This window comes from Chiloscyllium plagiosum, chromosome 2, assembly GCF_004010195.1.
Source record: "Chiloscyllium plagiosum isolate BGI_BamShark_2017 chromosome 2, ASM401019v2, whole genome shotgun sequence".
In the NCBI taxonomy this organism is placed as follows: Eukaryota; Metazoa; Chordata; class Chondrichthyes; order Orectolobiformes; family Hemiscylliidae; genus Chiloscyllium; species Chiloscyllium plagiosum.
Genome location: NC_057711.1, coordinates 73,488,486 through 73,508,050, shown reverse-complemented (window position 1 = coordinate 73,508,050; position 19,565 = coordinate 73,488,486). Strand labels below are relative to the sequence as shown.

Sequence of the window (19,565 nt, the reverse complement as noted above, 5' to 3'; positions counted from 1 at the left end):
TTTTGACAATAGTTTTATATGATCAACAAACAGTCCAATTGCTATGATACAGAGAAATCAGCCCAGCAGTCTTTCTCGGAACCATGAGTACAATTAATGTGTTTGGTTGCTGTGATTTTACATTTGTATTCTGGAAGTCTTCAGAATCCTGCTTCTCAGAGTATGGAGAAAATAAGTTCCAAGAACTAAATTAATTTAAACCAACATTACAGACATAACACACAATAGTTCACTCATGACTTGAAAAATAAAATCCATTGTTAGAAATGGTGATAAAACATGGTTAGATTATTGACACTAATGGTAGATTCCAAATATTATGATAGTTTACGAAAACATACAGAACTTTGTGTGTGTATAATTAAATTTAAATACAAAATTGCAAAGTTTCTTCTAAGGCTTTTGATAATGAAGTTAAAAATCAAACAAAACCAGCTTATAGCCCAACAGGTTTATTTGGAAGCACTAGCTTTCTGACCGTTGCTCTTTCATCAGGTAAGGAGCAGAGCTCTGAAAGCTAGTGCTTCCAAATAAACTTGTTGGGCTATAACCTGGTGTTCTGTGAGTTTTGAACTTTGTACACCCCAGTCCAACACGGCATCTCCAAATGTTGGATAATTAAATTTCTTTTCACCTAATGCTCTGATTGTGCTGCTGAAAATAAAGTGGGCTTCTGTGCTCAATGGCAGGGGAAGTTCATGTCAACCATGCATAGTTACAATTGTGGTTGGCTTCTTCCATGATTCTAAAAGAATATTTAATGCCAGCAATAAATTTGGACAAGTTTTGGAAAAGGAGAAACCCTAGTAACCATATGTGTATATTGGCAGAGTAGAGTCTGTTATTCTTAAGCTTTGTCAGTGGTCCCTTAAAAGAATATTAAATATTTTTGCCGAACAAAAATGATAATGTTACAAAACCAAGACAGGTAACTGATATTAAGGAACATAATAGCCATGATCTATCGAAATGACACGCGAGCGTGAACTTGTTCAGTTCTTATAAGTGGGTTGTCAGCATTCGATGGGTGGATGCGCACTCCAGGGAGGTTAATGATGAAGCATCTTTTCATCCAATCCAAGCAATGTTAGTGGGTCCAACAGTGGAGTGTTTACTCCAGTTTTCAAATTGAAATTGGACAGCATCGGGAGCACATGATTGTTCGGGGAGCCTCCCGACAAGGCAGATTAATGAAGTCAGGTGGTCAGACCTCCGAGAAAATATGAGTGGTGAGGCCGAGTGCATTGGAAGAAGGGAGACAGCTGAAGGCTAAAGCCTGCTAATTTTAAACTGAAGCCAAACATCTTGAATAAACAAAGCAAGACAGAGACATAAGCAGCCTGGACACACACGTGTGTTTTCGCCGGTGGGGGTGACACCTGCTCTTCCGGGAATGGGGAAAAGGGGCGGGGAGGGGCGGAGACCCCGCGCGGGGGCCAATCACGGGCCAGCACGAGATGGCTCTTTGTGATGTCAGGCTCCTCACGCGCAAGAGGAAAAGAACGCGAGCTTCCGGGCTCCGGGATACACGGATTCGGAGTGAGGTGGTCGAGCTGAGGCATATACCGAGGTGGCGGAGACGGTAAGGTACCTGTGTGCGCGCGCGCGCGCCTGCCAAGGCCCAGGCCCCGGCCCCGGCCGGGGGGGCGGGGTTAGGCCCAGGAGCCCGAACCCCGAGAGCTTCGGGAGGACGCGCTGTTTTGTCCCTGGCCTGGCCTGGCCCTTGCCGCCGGAGTGAGGGCCCTGGCTGAGCGGGGAGGCCTGAGCGCTCCAGTAGTCACCGGCCGTGCGCGGTGGGGTGGGGGGAGGAGGAGGAGGAAGGAGAGGCCTCCAGAGGCCCCGCTCTGTCCGGCACCGGCCGCTCCTCGGTCTGTTTGTGGCCTTTCTCGTATTCTCGATATTCACTTTTTCCCCAAATAAAAAAATCCAAGGTTCAAAAGTGAAGTTGGAAATATATCCACCGCTTCCCACTGGGGTATTGCCTGTTTGGGTTCGACGTGGGAGGTGGGGGAGAAGAGAGAGTCAGACACGAGTAGCCTGTGATCGACTGGGCTGTTTCCTATTCGCAATAACGTTCGTCATCCGGTGAATTGTGGGGCGCAGCAAAAGTTGTTTTGCTGCGCCCCACAAAACATGTCATAGACTGGGAAATACCCTGAACACCCTGGGCTGGGTGAATTGGCCGTACCACGTTACCCAGTGCTCAGGGGTTAGGACCTTGGGTGCATCAGTCAAGGGGGATGGGTGGGTTACACTGCGGAGGGTCGGTATGGGCTTATTGGGCCGAATGGCCTGTTCCCACACTGTAGGGAGTTTGTCTATCGGTCCGTTAAGTAAAATTTACGCTACTTTCTGTAGCGCTAGTACACCATGAGTCTCGAGAATCATCTTACCAGCACGAATACGATTTTTAAATCTATCGTTAACACGTTAGAAATAGTGACAATTGAGGCAAAATACAGCGAGTCCTGGTAATCTGAAACAGAACACCCGGAACCGGCAGCATCTGAGGAGCGCAGCAGTTAAAATTTCGAGTCCACTTTGGCACTTCACACCTGAAAAGTATTAGGGATTTTTATACCCGAGGCAGAAGCCCAGGGGCAAAAAGGTTAATTGTGCTGAAATATGTGACATGAGTGCACATTAAGGTGTAATGGGGAGAGAGTTAGTCCTCTCGTACTAACAGGACTGTATGAATAGCAGCTGTTTATGTCCCTGATCAGTCACATTGCAGCCTTGTGATGGTCAGAATTGAATGCTTTGATCCTTGTGATTTTTCCTGAGAAAATTTAGTTGGCATCTATTTAAAGATACATAACTCACCTTTTGCTATATGAGGAAACTATGCCACAGTGAAGTTATTAACCTAATGTCTGTCTTTAGTGCTATGTAATAAGTGGAGAATTAATTATTTTGATAACAATATGATTGTGGAATGAAAGATCCATGATGTGTATATAGCCTTGGTTTACTTCCGCACAAAATCAGACTGGTATTCCTCTTGTGGCTGTTTTTCTCTTTACAAATGCAAATTGTACTGATTATTGACTCAATGGTAGCCAGTTACTACTAAAATGGGTGTGTCCTAACAAAAGCAGAAGATTGCTGAACTTGTTTTGCTTGCTAGTCATATGACCTACTTGGTATACAGATACATGCCTCAAGTATATTTGGACATGGGTTTATGCACTGAGTCACCACTTGATAAAGGATTGTACTAAAAATACTGTTGTCATGGTGTATCTGCATTAGCACAGTTTTAAGCACAGCTGACTTCATAAAGATGAATGATATGGAGTACTTTTTAAGATGTTGTCTGGGTATTTTGAGTGACACTTCTCATACCTAGTTAATTTAGAATTGATAATATTGAATCTAGCTTTGCACCATAAGCTGTATAGAGGCAATAGAGAATCTGCCCAGTTGAATGATATGGGAAGAGATGGTACACAATGTTGAAAGCTTGACAGATGTTGAATCACTGGTTTTCTGTATCTAGTTGTTAAATGATGTGAAGCAAACCTGTGGTTTCAGTCTTCAACTAATTAAGGTTGATTCTTTCTTGGCACGATCTGGGTGGCACAGTGGTTAGCACTGCTGCCTCACAGCACCAGAGACCCGGGTTCATTTCCCGCCTCAGGTGACTTGCTGTGCAAACTCCATACAGTCATTTTTCCCCGTGTCTGCATGGGTTTCCTCCAGGTGCTCAGGTTTCCTCAGTCCAAAAATGTGCAGGTAGGTGCTCAGGTTTCCTCAGTCCAAAAATGTGCAGGTTAGGTGAATTGGCCATGCTAAATTGCCCATAGTGTTACTAGAAGGGGTAAATGTAGGGGAATGGGTCTGGGTGAGTTGCGCTTCGGTGGGTTGGTGTGGACTTGTTGGGCCGAAGGGCCTGTTTCCACACTAAGTAATCTAAACTTTCAAAATGAAGGTAATTAACATCCCTCCTCCCTCATGTCAAACCTGAGTCCTTTCTACCCTCTTGAAAAAAGCTATTTCTGTGACCTAATGCTAATTTTTGTACAAAAGATCTCTAGTTAAATGACTTGTTTGAGAGCAATTGGTGAGGCAGTCAGAGCTGGATACTGAAACCTTTGTTTTTATCAGGTCAAACTTGTGTGATCATGAATTTGAGTTCTGAATTTCACTATTCAGATTTGGATGGAGAAATTACATATGAAAATCAATTCCAAAAAGTAATGACTTTTTAAACTTTTGCTGATTTGGTACAGTAGTTATACCTTGTACAAAAGGATTAATCCTAGCTATGGTGCCATGTTAATACAGTTGGTTACAATTGGTGCAATACAATGTAATTCACTATTTTTACATAGTGATTTTTACTTTTTGGCCTTGATAACCTGGTGTCCTTTTAGTTTCTGGACTGTTTATATTTTTCATTTTGTCTTGAATGAATTAGTTCTGGTTTAATTGCTGAACACAGGATTTTTAAATAGAATTTCCATGGTGTGGAAGTAGCCCATTGAGCCCATCAAGTCAACACTGATCCTCTGATCAGCATCCTAGCCAACATGGTAATTTTAAGATGCTAGTTGAGGTGGAGAGGCATCTTTCCCTCACCTAAACCTGTAATCTTGCATTTTCCCATGGTTAATCCAACTAGATGACAACATTCCTGAAAATTATGGTTAATTTAGCTTGGATAGTTCACTTAACTTGCAAATCCTTGACTGTGGGTTGAAACCAGAGGAAACTCATGCAGACACTGGAAGAATGTCTGTATGGAGTTTGCACAGATGCCCAAGGGTGGAATCGAACCTGGATTCCTGGCACTGAAGCAACAGTGCTAACCACTGAGTCACCATGACACTTATATGGGGCTTTTTATCAAAATGAGATCTCCCTTAGTTGTGTGCTAAGCAATGGGGTTTTCTCAAAGGTAAGTAATGGCTCAATTTTCTTGCCTGGTGTGTTGTAGGAATCTTGTAGAGTAGTGCTAGTGTCATCCTGAGCTAGGAGATCTGAGTTTAAGTCCCACTACTCAAGTGTGTAATAGCATCTGAGAAGCCTTCCTTTTAGGAAAGCAGTTATCTAGCTGGTGTATCAATACTGTACTTATCGTGGCAGTGTTTACTTGTGGTCCTAGCAATTTTCTCTAGAATAGGGAGCTGGTTGTCACCTGGCTTCCACTAGTAAAAGCAGAAGTCTACAAAATCAATGAATGCTTGGAGCCAACATGGTAATTTTAAGATGCCAGTTGAGGTGGAGAGGCAAGAGGTGATTTAAAAGTTGCTTGTGTGCAAGTTAGTTGAACAGATGAGAGAAATTGCTGAAACTTGAGGTCGCAGCAGCAATTGGTGATTCCAGTAGCATAGCAAGACTTAGTGTAACTTGGGATACTGATGCTAGAGGTTTGAGTGAAATTCCCTTTCTGAAATGAGGAAGCTAGTGAACATATTATCTGAATAATAGTGTAAAAGCTTAGATTGGGTTTTAGTAAGCTGGCTGCAATAAGAGCATCATGCTGGACTGATGGTGGTAGGTGGTGCTTTGAGAATACAAGATCAGAATTTGAGCCCAGGGTCCAATGCAGCACTATAGTAACTTGTACTTTTTAATCCAGAGACCTTCCTTAGGAAGGATGTCATCAGGAGCATTGACCGTTTGTTTTTTAAAACTCCAGGTGCCTACGAACTATTGTTAGCTGACCTCTAGGAAATTGGTTCTCCCAGAGCTAGGTATCTATTACAGGTTGACAAGTAAGTTGCAGGGTCAATGAAGGTGTGGTAGATCTTGGCGTGCAATTTCACAATTGCTGCTCCTTCCCTCAGAACAAGATGAGAAATGGAGCCTGAGGATGGTTCTTTCTGGATTTCCTAATGCAAGGATCGTATAGTCATCTTGGCTGATGCTGTGCCCAGTTGGGAATAGTGTAACCTGATGAATGGAGTCAGTTGGGTGAGGCAATGCATCGAAGGACAGTTTTTATAGACTTTTCTGATCAGCCTGTTCAGATGTTACACACATCTGGAGCAAGTGTGGTGAGCTCAAGCCTCCTCCCTCAAAGGTAGGGATACTACTCCCAACAGTTCATACTCCCAGGTGGTCTTCCATCTAAGTACTCACCAGCTGAGTCTGCTTAGATTCAGATGTGTTGAGACTTCTACGCTGTCAAGGTTAAAGTGCATAGAATTGGGTTAGTGTGGTTCATAAAGCAATGTTGGAATTCAATATGACACAGTAGGTTGTCTCAAATCCATGCTGAAGAATCCCCAAAGAATTAAATCAGTCCCTGTCTTGTTTGATTTCCATTGTGATTTGAAATGTTTCCACATTCTTCACCTGCATTGAATTTTAAGTCATTGTCACTCCACATCTCTTGCCCAAAAATCTTACATCCATTTCTCCTTTGCATTATCAGTTAATGAAGTGTTTTTGTCTTGTATAGCTGAGCCTGGTATGTTGTACTATGCACCTACCTTTTTAGACTATCCCATAATGGGATAGAGCAACCCAGTTTAATAATTAGGGGTCACCCATTTAAGTGCAAAGACTTGTTCTGGGGAGTTGTGGTTTGTTGGATCTTGGGAGGTCATGAAGGCTTGAACATGTTCAAGGTTGAATTATATTGTTCCAGGGAATGGAGGGGTCTAATGGTATTGAGTTGAGTCATAAACAACTGTCATTCTTACTAAATGAAGCAGGCTTGGAGGTGCCTACTCCTACAGTGTTTGCTCCAAGTGGAATAAACCCAGCTTTTCCAACATACTGTATTTGTTCCCTGGAAGCATTAGTCAAGTCTCTACTTTGCACCAACTTAAGGATATTTTTCCAGTGTACAGTACTGTAATTGGGGCCTAACCAGAACGCTAAATGTTTAGCATGTTTAATAATTAAACATGAAAGGGTTCAGGAAAGATTTACAAGAGTTGGAGGATTTGAGCTATAGGGAGAGCCTGAACAGGCTGGGGCTGTATTTCCTAGAGTGTCGGAGGCTGAGGGGTGACCTTAGGGGCTTATAAAATCATGAGGGGCATGGATAGGATAAATAAAGTCTTTTTCCCTGAGGTCTGAGTCCAGAGCTAGAGGGCATAGCTTTAGGGTGAGGGGAAAGATATGAAAGATTCCCAAGGGGCCAAATTCTCACGCATAGGGTGGTACAGGTATGGAATGAGTTGCCATAGGAAGTGGTGGAGGCTAGTACAATTGTAACATTTAAAAGGCATTTGGATGGGTATATGAATAGGAAGGGTTTGGAGGGATATTGACCGAGTGCTGGCAGGTGGGACTAGATTGGGTTGGGATATCTGGGCGGCATGGACGGATTAGACCGAAGGGTCTGTTTCCATGCTGTACATCTGACTCTGGAGTGTACATGTTGCAAATCAATGAGGATGTAATTTTCTACAGCTGCCTATGAATGGTAATGCATCATATCTAAAATATTTTAGATCCTTCTATTACATAACAATTTTAGATTCCCTTGCTGTGAGTAGTTTAAAGATTTGAACTCCCTTACCATATTCATGGAACAGATACCAAAGTTTTGTCAACTCCATTCAATGTCTGTCTTTTGTACCTGCAGTTTACCAATATGGCTCAAGAAACTAATCAAACTCAAGTGCCTATGCTGTGTTCAACTGGGTGTGGATTTTATGGAAATCCCAGGACAAATGGAATGTGTTCAGTATGCTACAAGGAACACCTACAAAGACAGCAAAGTGGTGGCCGTATGAGTCCAATAGGTAGGATTTAAATTGATTTTTTGTTTCTCCACTCCCAGGTACCACCTTGTGAAGTTATTGTAGCCCCAATTACAGTTGCTATTCCAAATTGGCCTGAATACAGTTACTAGTTGCCAAATCTAGATTGAGAAAACATTCCAGACAAGAAATTAGATTGACTTAATCTGGAAGAATGACAGGCAAAATTTTGTCCATAGGCATAAGAACAGAAATTAGACTATTTGGCGTCTGCTCTGCCATTCAATCATGGTTAAGTTTTTCAAATCCATTCTCTGCTTTCTTCCTGTAATCCTTGATCCCCTTGACACTCAAGAAGCTATCTGCCGCAGTCTTTAAATGTACTCAAATGACCCGGCTTCCTCTGCTTCTATGGCAATGAATTCCATGGATTCACCACTTTCTGGCAAACAAAGTTTCTCCTTCTCTCCATTCTAAAAGGTCTTCCCTTACTGAGGCTGTGCCCTCTGGTCCTAGTCTCTCCTACCAACGGAAACATTTTTCCAACATCCACTCTGTCCAGGCCATTCAGTATTCTGTATGTTTAATTAGATTCTTCTCTTTCTCTCTCTTCCCCCCCCGCACCCCCCCCCCCCCCCTTTCATCCTTCTAAACTCTATTGAGTATAAACCTGGAGTCCTCAAATGTTCCTTGTACATTAAGATTTTAATTCCTGGGACCATTCTTGTTAACCTCCACTGAATACACTAAGCCAGTACATCCTGAGATATGGGACCCAACACTGCACATCACTCCAAATGTGGTCTGACTAGAGCCTCCAAAGTACATCTTTTTTATATTAAAGATCTCTCAAAGTAAATGCCATTGTTGTATTTGCCTTCCTAACTACTGACTCAAGTTTATCTTGAGTGAATCATGGACTACAACTCCCAAGTCTTTGCACTTCAGACTTTTGAATTTTCTCCCCATTTAGAAAATAGCACATGCATCTTCTTACTACCAAAGTGCATGACCTCTTTTCCATGTTGTACGCCATCTGCTGCTACTTCACCCACTCTTAACCTGTCCAAATCTTTTCTGCAGCCTCCACAGCACCTCAATGCTACCTGTCCCTCTACTTATCTTTATATTGTCAGCCAGAATGCCCTTGTTCCTTCATCTAGATCATTAATGTATAAAGTGAAAAGTTGTGGTCCCAACATTGAGCCTTGTGGGACACCACTTGTCACCAGCTGCTGTCCTGAGAAGGGGCCCTTTTATCCCCACTGTTTTCTGCCAGACAGCCAAGCTTCTATCCATGATAGCACCTTGCCTCTAGTACCATGGGCCCTTATTTTGCTTAGTAACCTCCTGTGCATTACTATGTCAAAGGCTGCCTTGATGTTCAGGTAGATAACATCTATTAGCTTTCCTTGATCTAACCTGCTTGTTGTTTCCTCAAATTCTCAGATTTATCAGGCATCTCTTTCCCCTTGATGAAACCATGCTGACTTTGCCCTATTTTACCATACACTTGCAAGTATTCAGAAATATCATTCCCCTCAATGGATTTTAGGATCTTACCCACAACCAAAATTAGGCTAATTGGTCTGTAATTTTCCAACTCTTGCCTTACTCCTTTACTTTAAATAGGGGTGACATGTTAGTGGGTTTTTTCAGTCGTGAGCCCTTTCTAATTCAAGCGATTCCTGAACGATCACCACTAACACCTCCAATATCTTGTCAGCTATCTCATTTTAGTACACTTGGTCTAGGTGATGTATCCACCTTCAGACCATTCAGTTTTTCTAGCAACTTCTCCTTGGTGATGGCCAACATACTCAGCTCTGCCCCCTCACTAATTGAATTTTTGGGAAGACCCATGTCTTCCACTGAAGACTGATGTGAAGTAATTATTCAGTCCCTCAGCCATTTCTTGTCTCCCACTCCTTCAGTGTAATATTCACAGGGCCCAATGTCATTTTTGCCCTTTATATATCTAAAGAAGCTCTTGTAGTCTTTGCTATGTTACTGGCTAGCTTACCTTCATTTTAACCTTTTTTTTGTTGCTGCCTGGTCTCAAGCTTCCCAATACCCTGGTTTCCCACTGCCCTTTGCCTTGTATGCTTTCTCTCTTTGCTTTAATGATATCCCTGACTTCTCTAGTCAGTCGTGGTTGCCTCATCCTCCCTGTACCATGCTGCTTTTTCTTCTGGCTGAATCTGCCATATCTTCTGAATTACTTCCAGAAACACCTGTCATTGCTGTTCCATGTCTTTCCTGTTAGGCTACTCTGCCAGTCAATTCTCCCCAGCTCCTGCCTCACATCTGCAGTTGCCTTTATTCAGCTGTAAATCATTTATCTCTGATTCTATCCTCCCCCTCAAATTGTAGAGTAAATTCTTACATTATATTCTTACCTTGGATCTCCTTTCTTCTTTGCTATAAGAACAGCAATCCCTTCTAGGCTTTTGGTAGTTTCCTTTGAGTTCCTTATACTATTGTGAGCATAACTCTCTCGTGAATGAACTATTTCAAATTATCACCAAACATTAAAGCATTAGTTATCTTAATTTCTAGATTGTGAAACTAGCCATATTTCATGTGAAAGTTTTGAATTTTGTTCTGTGGCTTTTTACAACGAAATGTTTCTTTACATAATTAATACAACCTGTAAGTTGTCAGTTGACATTCTCAAATGTAGCAGTGGGCATATAATGCCAGATCAAAGTAGAATGTTCTCCAAAACTAACATTTTGCTGCAGCCTGTCAGCAACAGACCTAATGAATGGAAATTAAAAGTAAGCCCTGTACATGAAGTAGCCATTGTCGAAACTAAGCTAGGCAGTTCTTTAAAGCTTTCAATTACTTTGATTCCCTGGGCATTTACTACACTTCTCAGGGTGTCACTTAACTTTGTTCAGTACTTTGCGCATGGAGGCTGGGAAAAAAGTGCTGGAGCAGTGGTGCAAAAATCACTTTTCAATGTTTAAAAAAAATTGTGCTAAACAAAATACCAAAGTTTGGGAGAAGATTTGTAGCTCGGGTGCTCGTTGTTGTGGTTCTGTTCGCCGAGCTGGAAATTTTTGTTGCAAACGTTTCGTCCCCTGTCTAGGTGACATCCTCAGTGCTTGGGAGCCTCGTGTGAAGCGCTTCTGTGGTGTTTCCTCCGGCATTTATAGTGGCCTGTCCCTGCCGCTTCCGGTTGTCAGTTTCACCTGTCCGCTGTAGTGGCCGGTATATTTGGTCCAGGTCGATGTGTTTGTTGATGGAGTTTGTGGATGAGTGCCATGCTTCTAGGAATTCCCTGGCTGTTCTTTGTTTCACTTGCCCTATAATGGTAGTGTTGTCCCAGTCGAATTCATGTTGCTTGTGGTCTGCGTGTGTGGCTACTAAGGATAGCTGGTTGTGGTGTTTCGTGGCTAGTTAATATACCGGCCACTACAGCGGACAGCTGAAACTGACAACCGGAAGCGGCAGGGACAGGCCACTATAAATGCTGGAGGAAACACCACAGAAGCGCTTCACAGGAGGCTCCCAAGCACTGAGGATGTCACCTAGACATGGGACCAAACGTTTGCAACAAAGATTCCCAGCTCGGCGAACAGAACCACAACAAAATACCAAATGCCAGAAATACTCTGGTTAGGGAATATCAAAGTTGGTACTTCAAATTGATCAGAACTGGAAATAAAGTTTGTGTAACTGCTTTAAGCAAGTAAAAAAACAAGAAAAAGATCTGATGGAAGGAAAGTGAGATAACAACCCTCTTAAAGATGGTCTCGATGACCACTGCAATTTGCCTGTGCCCTGTGGGGTCAGTTTCATTCCACTTTGGAGTATTGCATCCACTTGTCGCAAAACCTGATGTTAAACTTATTTTTCACTGGTTTGGTGTACATGATTCATAAATGGCATGTTTATATATAACCAATCCTATTTCAGGAAACAAGCTCATGCCTGACCCCTGCCACACTTCTCGTGGCTAGCTTTTCATTTTGTTAGTGTCAACAAGAAATTGCAACAGCTACTGATTTTTTGTTTTCAATCCTTAGGTACAGCTAGTAATTCTAATAGTTCCAACTCTGACTTTGCTCACATCCAGCGAACAGAGAGCTTTAAATCTGAAGGAGCCTCCATCAATGTAAATGTCAAAACACAGTAAGTCTAAATGACACCTTGCAAGTGCTTGCCAGTTTTTGCCTGATGGGATATTATTTGAGCCTTCCTTAAATGACTGTGTAGATCACATGCACATCTATTAAACCAAGGCTCAGTTTTCGTCACATTGTGTTTAGGGCTATAATAGCTCAGTTGGATGTAATATTTTTAGCTTTATACCCCTAAACCTGTAAGTTTAATCTCTCATGCATAAGATCACGCAGGCAGTATGTTTAACTGAATGAATAGAATGGATTGTATTGTACCAGGGATTCAATTTCAATTCTACATAAGTCAAGCCCTATTTTGGAAGTGTGCACTACTACTCGTGGAAACACAATACTCATAGTCAGATGTACAGCATGGAAACAGATCCTCTGATCCACCTTACCAATACTGACCAGATATTCTAACCTAATCTAGTCCTGTTTACCAGCACTTGGCCCATATCCCTCAACCCTTCCTATTCATATCCATCCAGATGCCTTTTAAATTGTGTAATTGTACTAGCCTCCTCCACTTCCTCTGGTATTCATTTCAAACATTCACCACCTCCTGGAAAAAATTGCCCCTTAGTCCCTTTTTAAACTTTTCCCCTCTCCCTAATCCGATGCCCTCTAGTTCTGGACTCCCCACCCCAGGGAAAAAGCCTTGTCTGTTTATCCTATCTATGCCCCTTGTGATTTCATAAAGCTCCTAAGGTACCCCTCAGCCTCTGACACTCCAGGGAAAACAGTCCCAGCCCTTTCAGCCCCTCCCTAAAGCTCAAATCTTCCCTCCCTGGCAACATCCTTGTAAATCTTTTCTGAATTCTTTTAAGCTTTACAACATCTTCTGATGAGAGGGAGACCAAAATGGCATGAAATATTCCAAAAGTGGCCTAACCAATGTCCTGCAGTGCTGCAACATTACCTCAACTCCTATACTCTATGCTCTGGCCAATAAAGGAAAGCATAACAAACACCAGTGCTGTACCTGCAAATCCATATTGCATATCCTTTTTGTTTTAAAACCTTTTAAGTGAAATCAAGCTTATTCTATAGGTTATTGGTTACAGTCAATCACTGTGTAATCTTCAGGAACCTTGCAATATGTAAAATGGTTTTGGAGATACTCCGACCTATCACCCTCACCTTGACCTCTTTCCACCTATCAAATTTCCAACGCCCCTCCTCCAAGTCCCTCCTCCCTACCTTTTATCTTCTCCTGCTGAACACTCTCTGCTCATTCCTGAAGAAGGGCCTGTGCCCGAAACGTCGAATCTCCTGTCCCCTGGATGCTGCCTGACCTGCTGTGCTGTTCCAGCAATAAAGTTTCAACTTTGATCTCCAGCATCTGCAGTCCTCACTTTCTCCTTGGAGATAAATCCTGCAAAGTTGAAAGCAGTGAGCCAGCCTGCTGTCAGTTCTGCTTTCCCTATGTCAAAGTTATATCATGAATTTATAAACAAATTGTTTATGATTGGATTATAGGAAGCTGGTTTTAAGTCATCCCATTTAGGGTTGCTGCACAGCAGAGTGAAGCAGTCTTCTTTTACAGGTGGAAAACAGATTTAAAATGTACAAATGAAGCAAGGATGATTGTCATACAGCAAGTTATTAGGGTATGGAATGCACTATCTGGAAACGATGGAAGCAAGTTCAGAGGAAGTATTCCAGATTGCACTGAGTGGCTTATTTGGATAGTAATGTGTCAAAATGCAGGAGGTTGATTGAGATAATGAGCTGATGCAAGTATGATCAGGTGAAAGGTCACCTGCACTGTAATGGTTTTCTTTTACCATCTGTTTAAAGTCACCACCTCCTGGGTAGTGGCTAGAATGGCACAGGTCCTATAGCTGTAATTAATGGAACACAAGAGGATCACTGTACTTGTATCCATACCAGAGCAGCCAGCCATCTCCATGACAGCCCCAGACAAAATACTGCAGCTGCCCCACTGCCATGAGCTCAAAGATACCAAGGAGTAACTGCAAGCCAGTCAGGAATACCAAGAAGTGAACTACAGCCCCTGTCATCCACCCCAGCAAACACCCTGGATGCAGCTCCCCTTTGCATTTGGTTTTGCTAAGTAAATTATTCACTTCCTTTGAAAATTTTAACAATTTCTACCAGTAAGACTTTGAAGTACTGTATTTCAATTTGAACGCTATAGTTTTAAGTGTTTTGAGGTCAATCCTGCAGACTTGACTCCTGTTTTTCCATTAGTCCCTGTGGAACCGGTGCTTATGAAGAGTCTCTATTTTGAGTTGCTCAAATCTGATTGAGGACACCTTGTAGATATAGTTCCAGTCCCAAGATGCACAGTTAAAATGCAATAAAACTGCAGAATTTTTTTGAAAAATGTGGATCAAATGGCAGTAACAATAGAAAATTCCTTCATTTTAATAGTGCTAATAGATTTTTGTTTTTGCAGGTTTTTCTTTTGAGAACTAAACTAATTATCCTGATGTATCTTTCTGCTTGGCAGAAGCATGTCTGGATCAACCTTGCCTGTGACGCAGCAGATGACTGAAATGAGTATTTCCAGAGAGGAAAAGGAGACAGAAGTTCAGTTGGCAGAGCCAGGTAATTTTTTTTAACCACTAAACATCTTGAAGAAACAATTTCTTCCTTATCAATGCTTGAAGAGGTTCTTGCAAAACATGGTGTTCAGTATGGCCCATAGAAGAACTGATTTTCATTTTGAAATGGCAGCAGATCAGTTTGGGAGAATTGATGCTTTTGTACAGATGTGGAAACAGCTGTAGAGTTTCAGTTTGAAGGGTGAGATGATTAAGTACATTCCTTCTGTAGCCCCTTTTTTTCTTGTGGGGGTGTTGGTGGATGTCCTCTCCAGGAGAAAGTAGAAGCAGTTTGAGTTTACTAAGATTAAATAGCTTGCACTACCTTCAGTCAAATAATCAAAACTTTCCCTGATCTCAACAGTCAAACTACCCACAGTTACTTTTGGGCAAACTTCAGAATGGGTCACATTCCTGATTTTATACTTCAGAACCTTTTGTTGCTTAAATTTAGGCTAAATCTCTTAAACCTCAATTTATTATGGAGGCTTTCACTCAAGAATTTAGAATGGGACTTAGTCTCATGTGACCTTTAGAAGTTTATAAGATCACAAGGAGCATGGATAGGGTAAAGAGACAAGCCTTTTCCCCTGGGATGGGGGAAGTCCCTAACTACAGGACATAAGTTAGGATGAGGAGAAAGATATAAAAGGGACCCAAGGGGCAACTTTTTCCCCCCACTGTGGTGCATGTATGGAATGAGCTGTCAGAGAAAGTGGTGGAAGCTAGTACAACTATAATACTTAAAAGGCATCTGGATGGGTATATGAATAGGAAAGGTTCAGAGGGATCTGGGCCAATTGCTGGCAAATAGCACTAGATTAGGTTAGGATAGTGTCAGCATGGATGAATTGGACTGAAGGGTCTGTTTCTATGCTGTACATCTGACTCAAGCCAGCTTCTTACAGGGTTGAAGTAGTTTTCATTTTGGGGAATTTGAAACTTGAAAGCAGTCTCCAAAAGTGGTCTTGTATTATACTGTAGTCAGAGAACCTTTCACTGGCTGCAAATATTTTAATTCTTGACTGGACTTAATTTCAAGGACTTGAGCATATGGAAGCAGGTGGGTAATTGGTATGAACTGAAGACTTGCCAAGATCATACTGAGTAACAATGCAGCCTCAAGGGGTCTGTTTATTTTCTGTCCTTGCTGGCCTTGATCCTGAACATGTCAAGTTTTTTTCGATACTTACATGTTTGTCCAGTCCTAAACTTTTCTATCACTATCTTCTGAACAACCTTTTCATCTAGCTATCTAGAACAATACTTATAGCTTCTTACCAATCCCTTTTCTAAAGCTTTATCAATAGCTAAGTATTTGATATGCATTTGTTCTTTGTTAGGTCTCGCTCAAGGTGTCTGCACATCATAGTATTGTTTTTCTATTCAATATGTACTCAAGCTTTAAAACAACCAGAGTTGGTTTGCAGCAGCTTTTTTTTGGTTGGGCTGGATTGTGACATTGTCACTTTAATGTTACTGCTAAATGGAAATGCTTCGTACCAACATGACTGCAGTGTATACCATGTTTGGGACCCACTCTTCAATATGCCTACCTTCATTGTATAAGAAAAAATGATGGAACATCAATTGAACTTTGAATTTTCCTTCTGCAAATATGGATAATCAGGGTAATACTTAAGGAGTAAATGTAGTTATTTGATATAGATGTTTATAACCAATTGATATAATGTGAATAACCTACTTGTGTTTAGTTATAGCACAACCATCTGCCCTACCTGCACCAGCTAGTACATCAGGGAGTGAAGATAAATTGCTAGAGGTACCCCGTCCAAAGAAGAATAGGTGTTTTCAGTGCAGGAAAAAAGTTGGTCTTACAGGTGAGTTTATAAAGCGCTAAACTGAAGTGTTTGCATTTGTAAGTGCCAACAAATTTGCAGCTGGTTGGTTTATAGACTTTGCTATGACTCCAGTGTCCTCCTCACCATAATATTTCATATGAAGAAAAATATGAAGAAATCTGTCACTTTACATTTGTCCCATGGCATCTACAATCCTATACCGGCAATATATTATGGATAAAAGTATTGAGTGGGAGATGTAATAGGAGCAGAAATAGGCCACTTGACCCATTGAGTCTGCTTTAATTCCGTGAGCTCATGGTTGATGTAATCCTCATTCCACTTTTCTGCCTTTCCCTGTAATTCTGGGTTCTCTTGCTGAGTTAAACTATCTTCACCTTGGGTTAAGTATATTCAGTTTTTTTATTTTGCAGTAAAGGATTTGAGATTCACTGCCCTTGAGGGGAGAGGGGGAATTCTCCTAACTTCTTATAGTGACTGGATACACATTATCCTCCAGCCCTAGATTTCTCTCACCAGGGGAAATAGGTTCCTTAAATTGGCCTCAGACTGTTCACCGTATTCCAGCTAGTGGCTTGTATAGCTTTAGCAAGCCATCCCTTTGACACTTTCTCCTTTGACTTCAAAGCTAATATTCTGTTTCCCTTTCCTATTGCCTGCTAAGCTTTCTACAATCCTTCCACAATATTCATCTCTTGTTCTTACCTCACTTTTCCACTTTACATTGAGCAAAAACCCTGGCAGATACACTTATTCATATCCCTCTGCAGACTCTCATCCCATACTTTCTTTCTGACCTATTGTCATCTGCAAACCTGGCAATAGTATATTAGACCATAAGAGGATCAGAAGCTGGGCCATTCAGCCCACTAAGTCCTGCCATTCAATTATGCTGATAATGTCCCAACCCCATTCTCTATTTTCTCTAATTGTTGGTCCCCTTGACAATCAAGAACCTATCTATCTTCAATATATTTAAGACCTGGCCTCCACAGCTTCCTGTGGAAATGAATTCCATAGATTCACCACTCTGACTGAAGGTTCTCCTTGTCTCTGTGCTAAAGGGTCTTCCTTTACTCTAAGGCTGTGCCCTTGTGTCCTAGTCTTTCCTGCTAATGGAAACATCTTCCCAATGTCCACTCTGTCCAGGCCTTTGGGTATTCTGGTTTCAGTTAGAGCACCCTCATCCTTTTTTTTTAACTCAAAGTATGGACTCAGTCCTCAAACGTTCCTCATTTATGTTAAGCCTTTTATTCCTGCAGTCATTCTCTTTCCAGGGCCGGTACATCTTTCCTGAGGCATGGACCCAAAATTGCTCAACTCCAAATGTCTGACCAGTGCCTCTTAAAGCCTCCAATTCATTACTGCTTTTATATTCTAGTGCTGGCTTTGCTAACTACTGACTTAACCTACAAGTTTGAAAATCTTGGACTACCAAGTCCCTTTGTGCTTCAGACTTGAGTTTTCTCCACATTAGAAAACTGCACATGCCTCTTACTAGCAAAGTGCAGATCTTTCCCACAATGTACTGTCCTCCTTTGCCCACTTCTTAACCTGTCCAAATCCTTCTGCAGCCTCTCTGCCTCCTCTATACTTGTCCCTCTGTCTATCTTTACATCTGCAAACTTAGCTAGAATGCCCTTAATCCTTCATCTAATCATTCATGTGTAAAGTGAAAAGTTGTCCCAACACTGACAATGGCATTCTGCAACAGTGATCAGCTGCCATCCTGAGAAGGGTCCTTTCAGCCCAGAGTTCTGCCAATCTTCTATCCATGCTGTACCTTGCCTCTAGCACCATGGACTCTTGGCTTACTCAACAATCTCATGTGGCACCTTGTCAAAGTCTTGAAGTGCAAGTGGATAACATTCATTGGCTCTCCATGGTATATCCTCAAATTCCAGCAGATTTGTCAGGCATGACCTTCCCTTGATGAAACTATGCTGACTTTGCCCCATTTTACCATGTACTTCCAAGCATTCAGAAATCCCATTCTTCACAATGGACTCAAATCTTATCCAGAGCTGAGGTTAGGCTAATTGTCCTGTAATTTGTCTTTTGCCTTACTCCCTCCTTTAACAAGGGCATTACATTACTGATTTTTCAGTCCTCTGGGACTATCCCTGACTCTAGTGATTCCCAAAAGATCACTTAAGACCTCCACGAGCTCTAGCTATCTTCTCCCAAACTCTGGGCTGTAATCTCTGATCCAGGCGATTTAGGCCTTTTTTCAGTTTTTTTTAGCACCACATTAGTGATGGCCATACTGACCTTTGCCCCCCCCACTTTCTGTTGTTTTCTTGTAGGCTTCCCATTGCCACATTGCTTTCTTTCGCTTTTATTCTGTCCCTAATTTGTCAGGCATGGTTGCCTCATCCTTCCTTAGTATGCTGCTTTTTCCAAGGGATGAGTTTTTGCTGTATCTCTAATTTAGAGTCCGATGTACAGCATGGAAACAGACCCTTCGGTCCAACCTGTCCATGCCAACCAGATATCCCAATCCAGTCCCACCTGCCAGCACTCGGGCCATATCCCTCCAAACCCTTCCTATTCATCAACCCATCCAAGTGCCTATTAAATGTTGCAATTGTACCAGCCTCCACCACATCCTCTGGCAGCACATTCCATACACGTACCACCCTCTGCATGAAAAAGTTGCCCCGTAGGACTTTTTTTTTTTCCCCACCCTAAACCTATGCCCTGTAGTTCTGGACCCCCACCCCCCCTCAGAAAAGACTTTGCCTATTTATCCTATCCATGCCCCTCAATTTTGTAAACCTCTAAGGCCACCCCTCAACCTCCGACACTCCAGGGAAAACAGCCCCAGCCTGTTCAGCCTCTCCCTATAGCTCACATCCTCCAACCCTGGCAACATCCTTGTAAATCTTTTCTGAACCCTTTCAAGTTTCACCACATCTTTCCGATAGGAAGGAGACCAGAATTGCACGCAATATTCCAACAGTGGCCTAACCAATGTCCTGGTAAAAAGCCGCAACATGACCTCCCAATTCCTGTACTCAATACTCTGACCAATAAAGGAAAGCATACCAAATGCTGCCTTCACTATCCTATCTACCTGCAACTCCACTTTCAAGGAGCTATGAACCTGCACTCCAAGGCCTCTTTGTTCAGCAACACACCGTAGGACCTTACCATTAAGTGTATAAGTTCTGCGAAGATTTGCTTTCCTAAAATGCAACACCTCGCATTTATCTGAATTAAACTCCATCTGCCATTTCTCAGCCCATTGGCCCATCTGGTCCAGATCCTGTTGTAATCTGAGGTAACCCTCTTCGCAGTCCACTACACCTCCAATTTTGGTGTCATCTGCAAACCTACTAACTGTACCTCTTATGCTTGCATCCAAATCATTTA

General features: G+C 42.1%; 1 protein-coding gene across 2 annotated transcripts in view; it reads left to right on the top strand.

Annotated features, from left to right (window-relative positions):
- Positions 1–1,475: 1,475 nt before the first annotated feature.
- LOC122560869 (AN1-type zinc finger protein 5-like) overlaps positions 1,476–19,565 on the top strand; it is a 28,630-nt gene continuing 10,540 nt past the window's right edge. For both annotated transcript variants that reach the window (XM_043712071.1, XM_043712062.1), the window contains exons 1-5: positions 1,476–1,582; positions 7,547–7,706; positions 11,699–11,804; positions 14,274–14,371; positions 16,083–16,208. In XM_043712071.1, the coding sequence (XP_043568006.1) occupies positions 7,556–7,706; positions 11,699–11,804; positions 14,274–14,371; positions 16,083–16,208 (481 nt within the window). In that variant the 5' untranslated portion in view covers positions 1,476–1,582; positions 7,547–7,555. The remainder of the gene's footprint in view (positions 1,583–7,546; positions 7,707–11,698; positions 11,805–14,273; positions 14,372–16,082; positions 16,209–19,565) is intronic.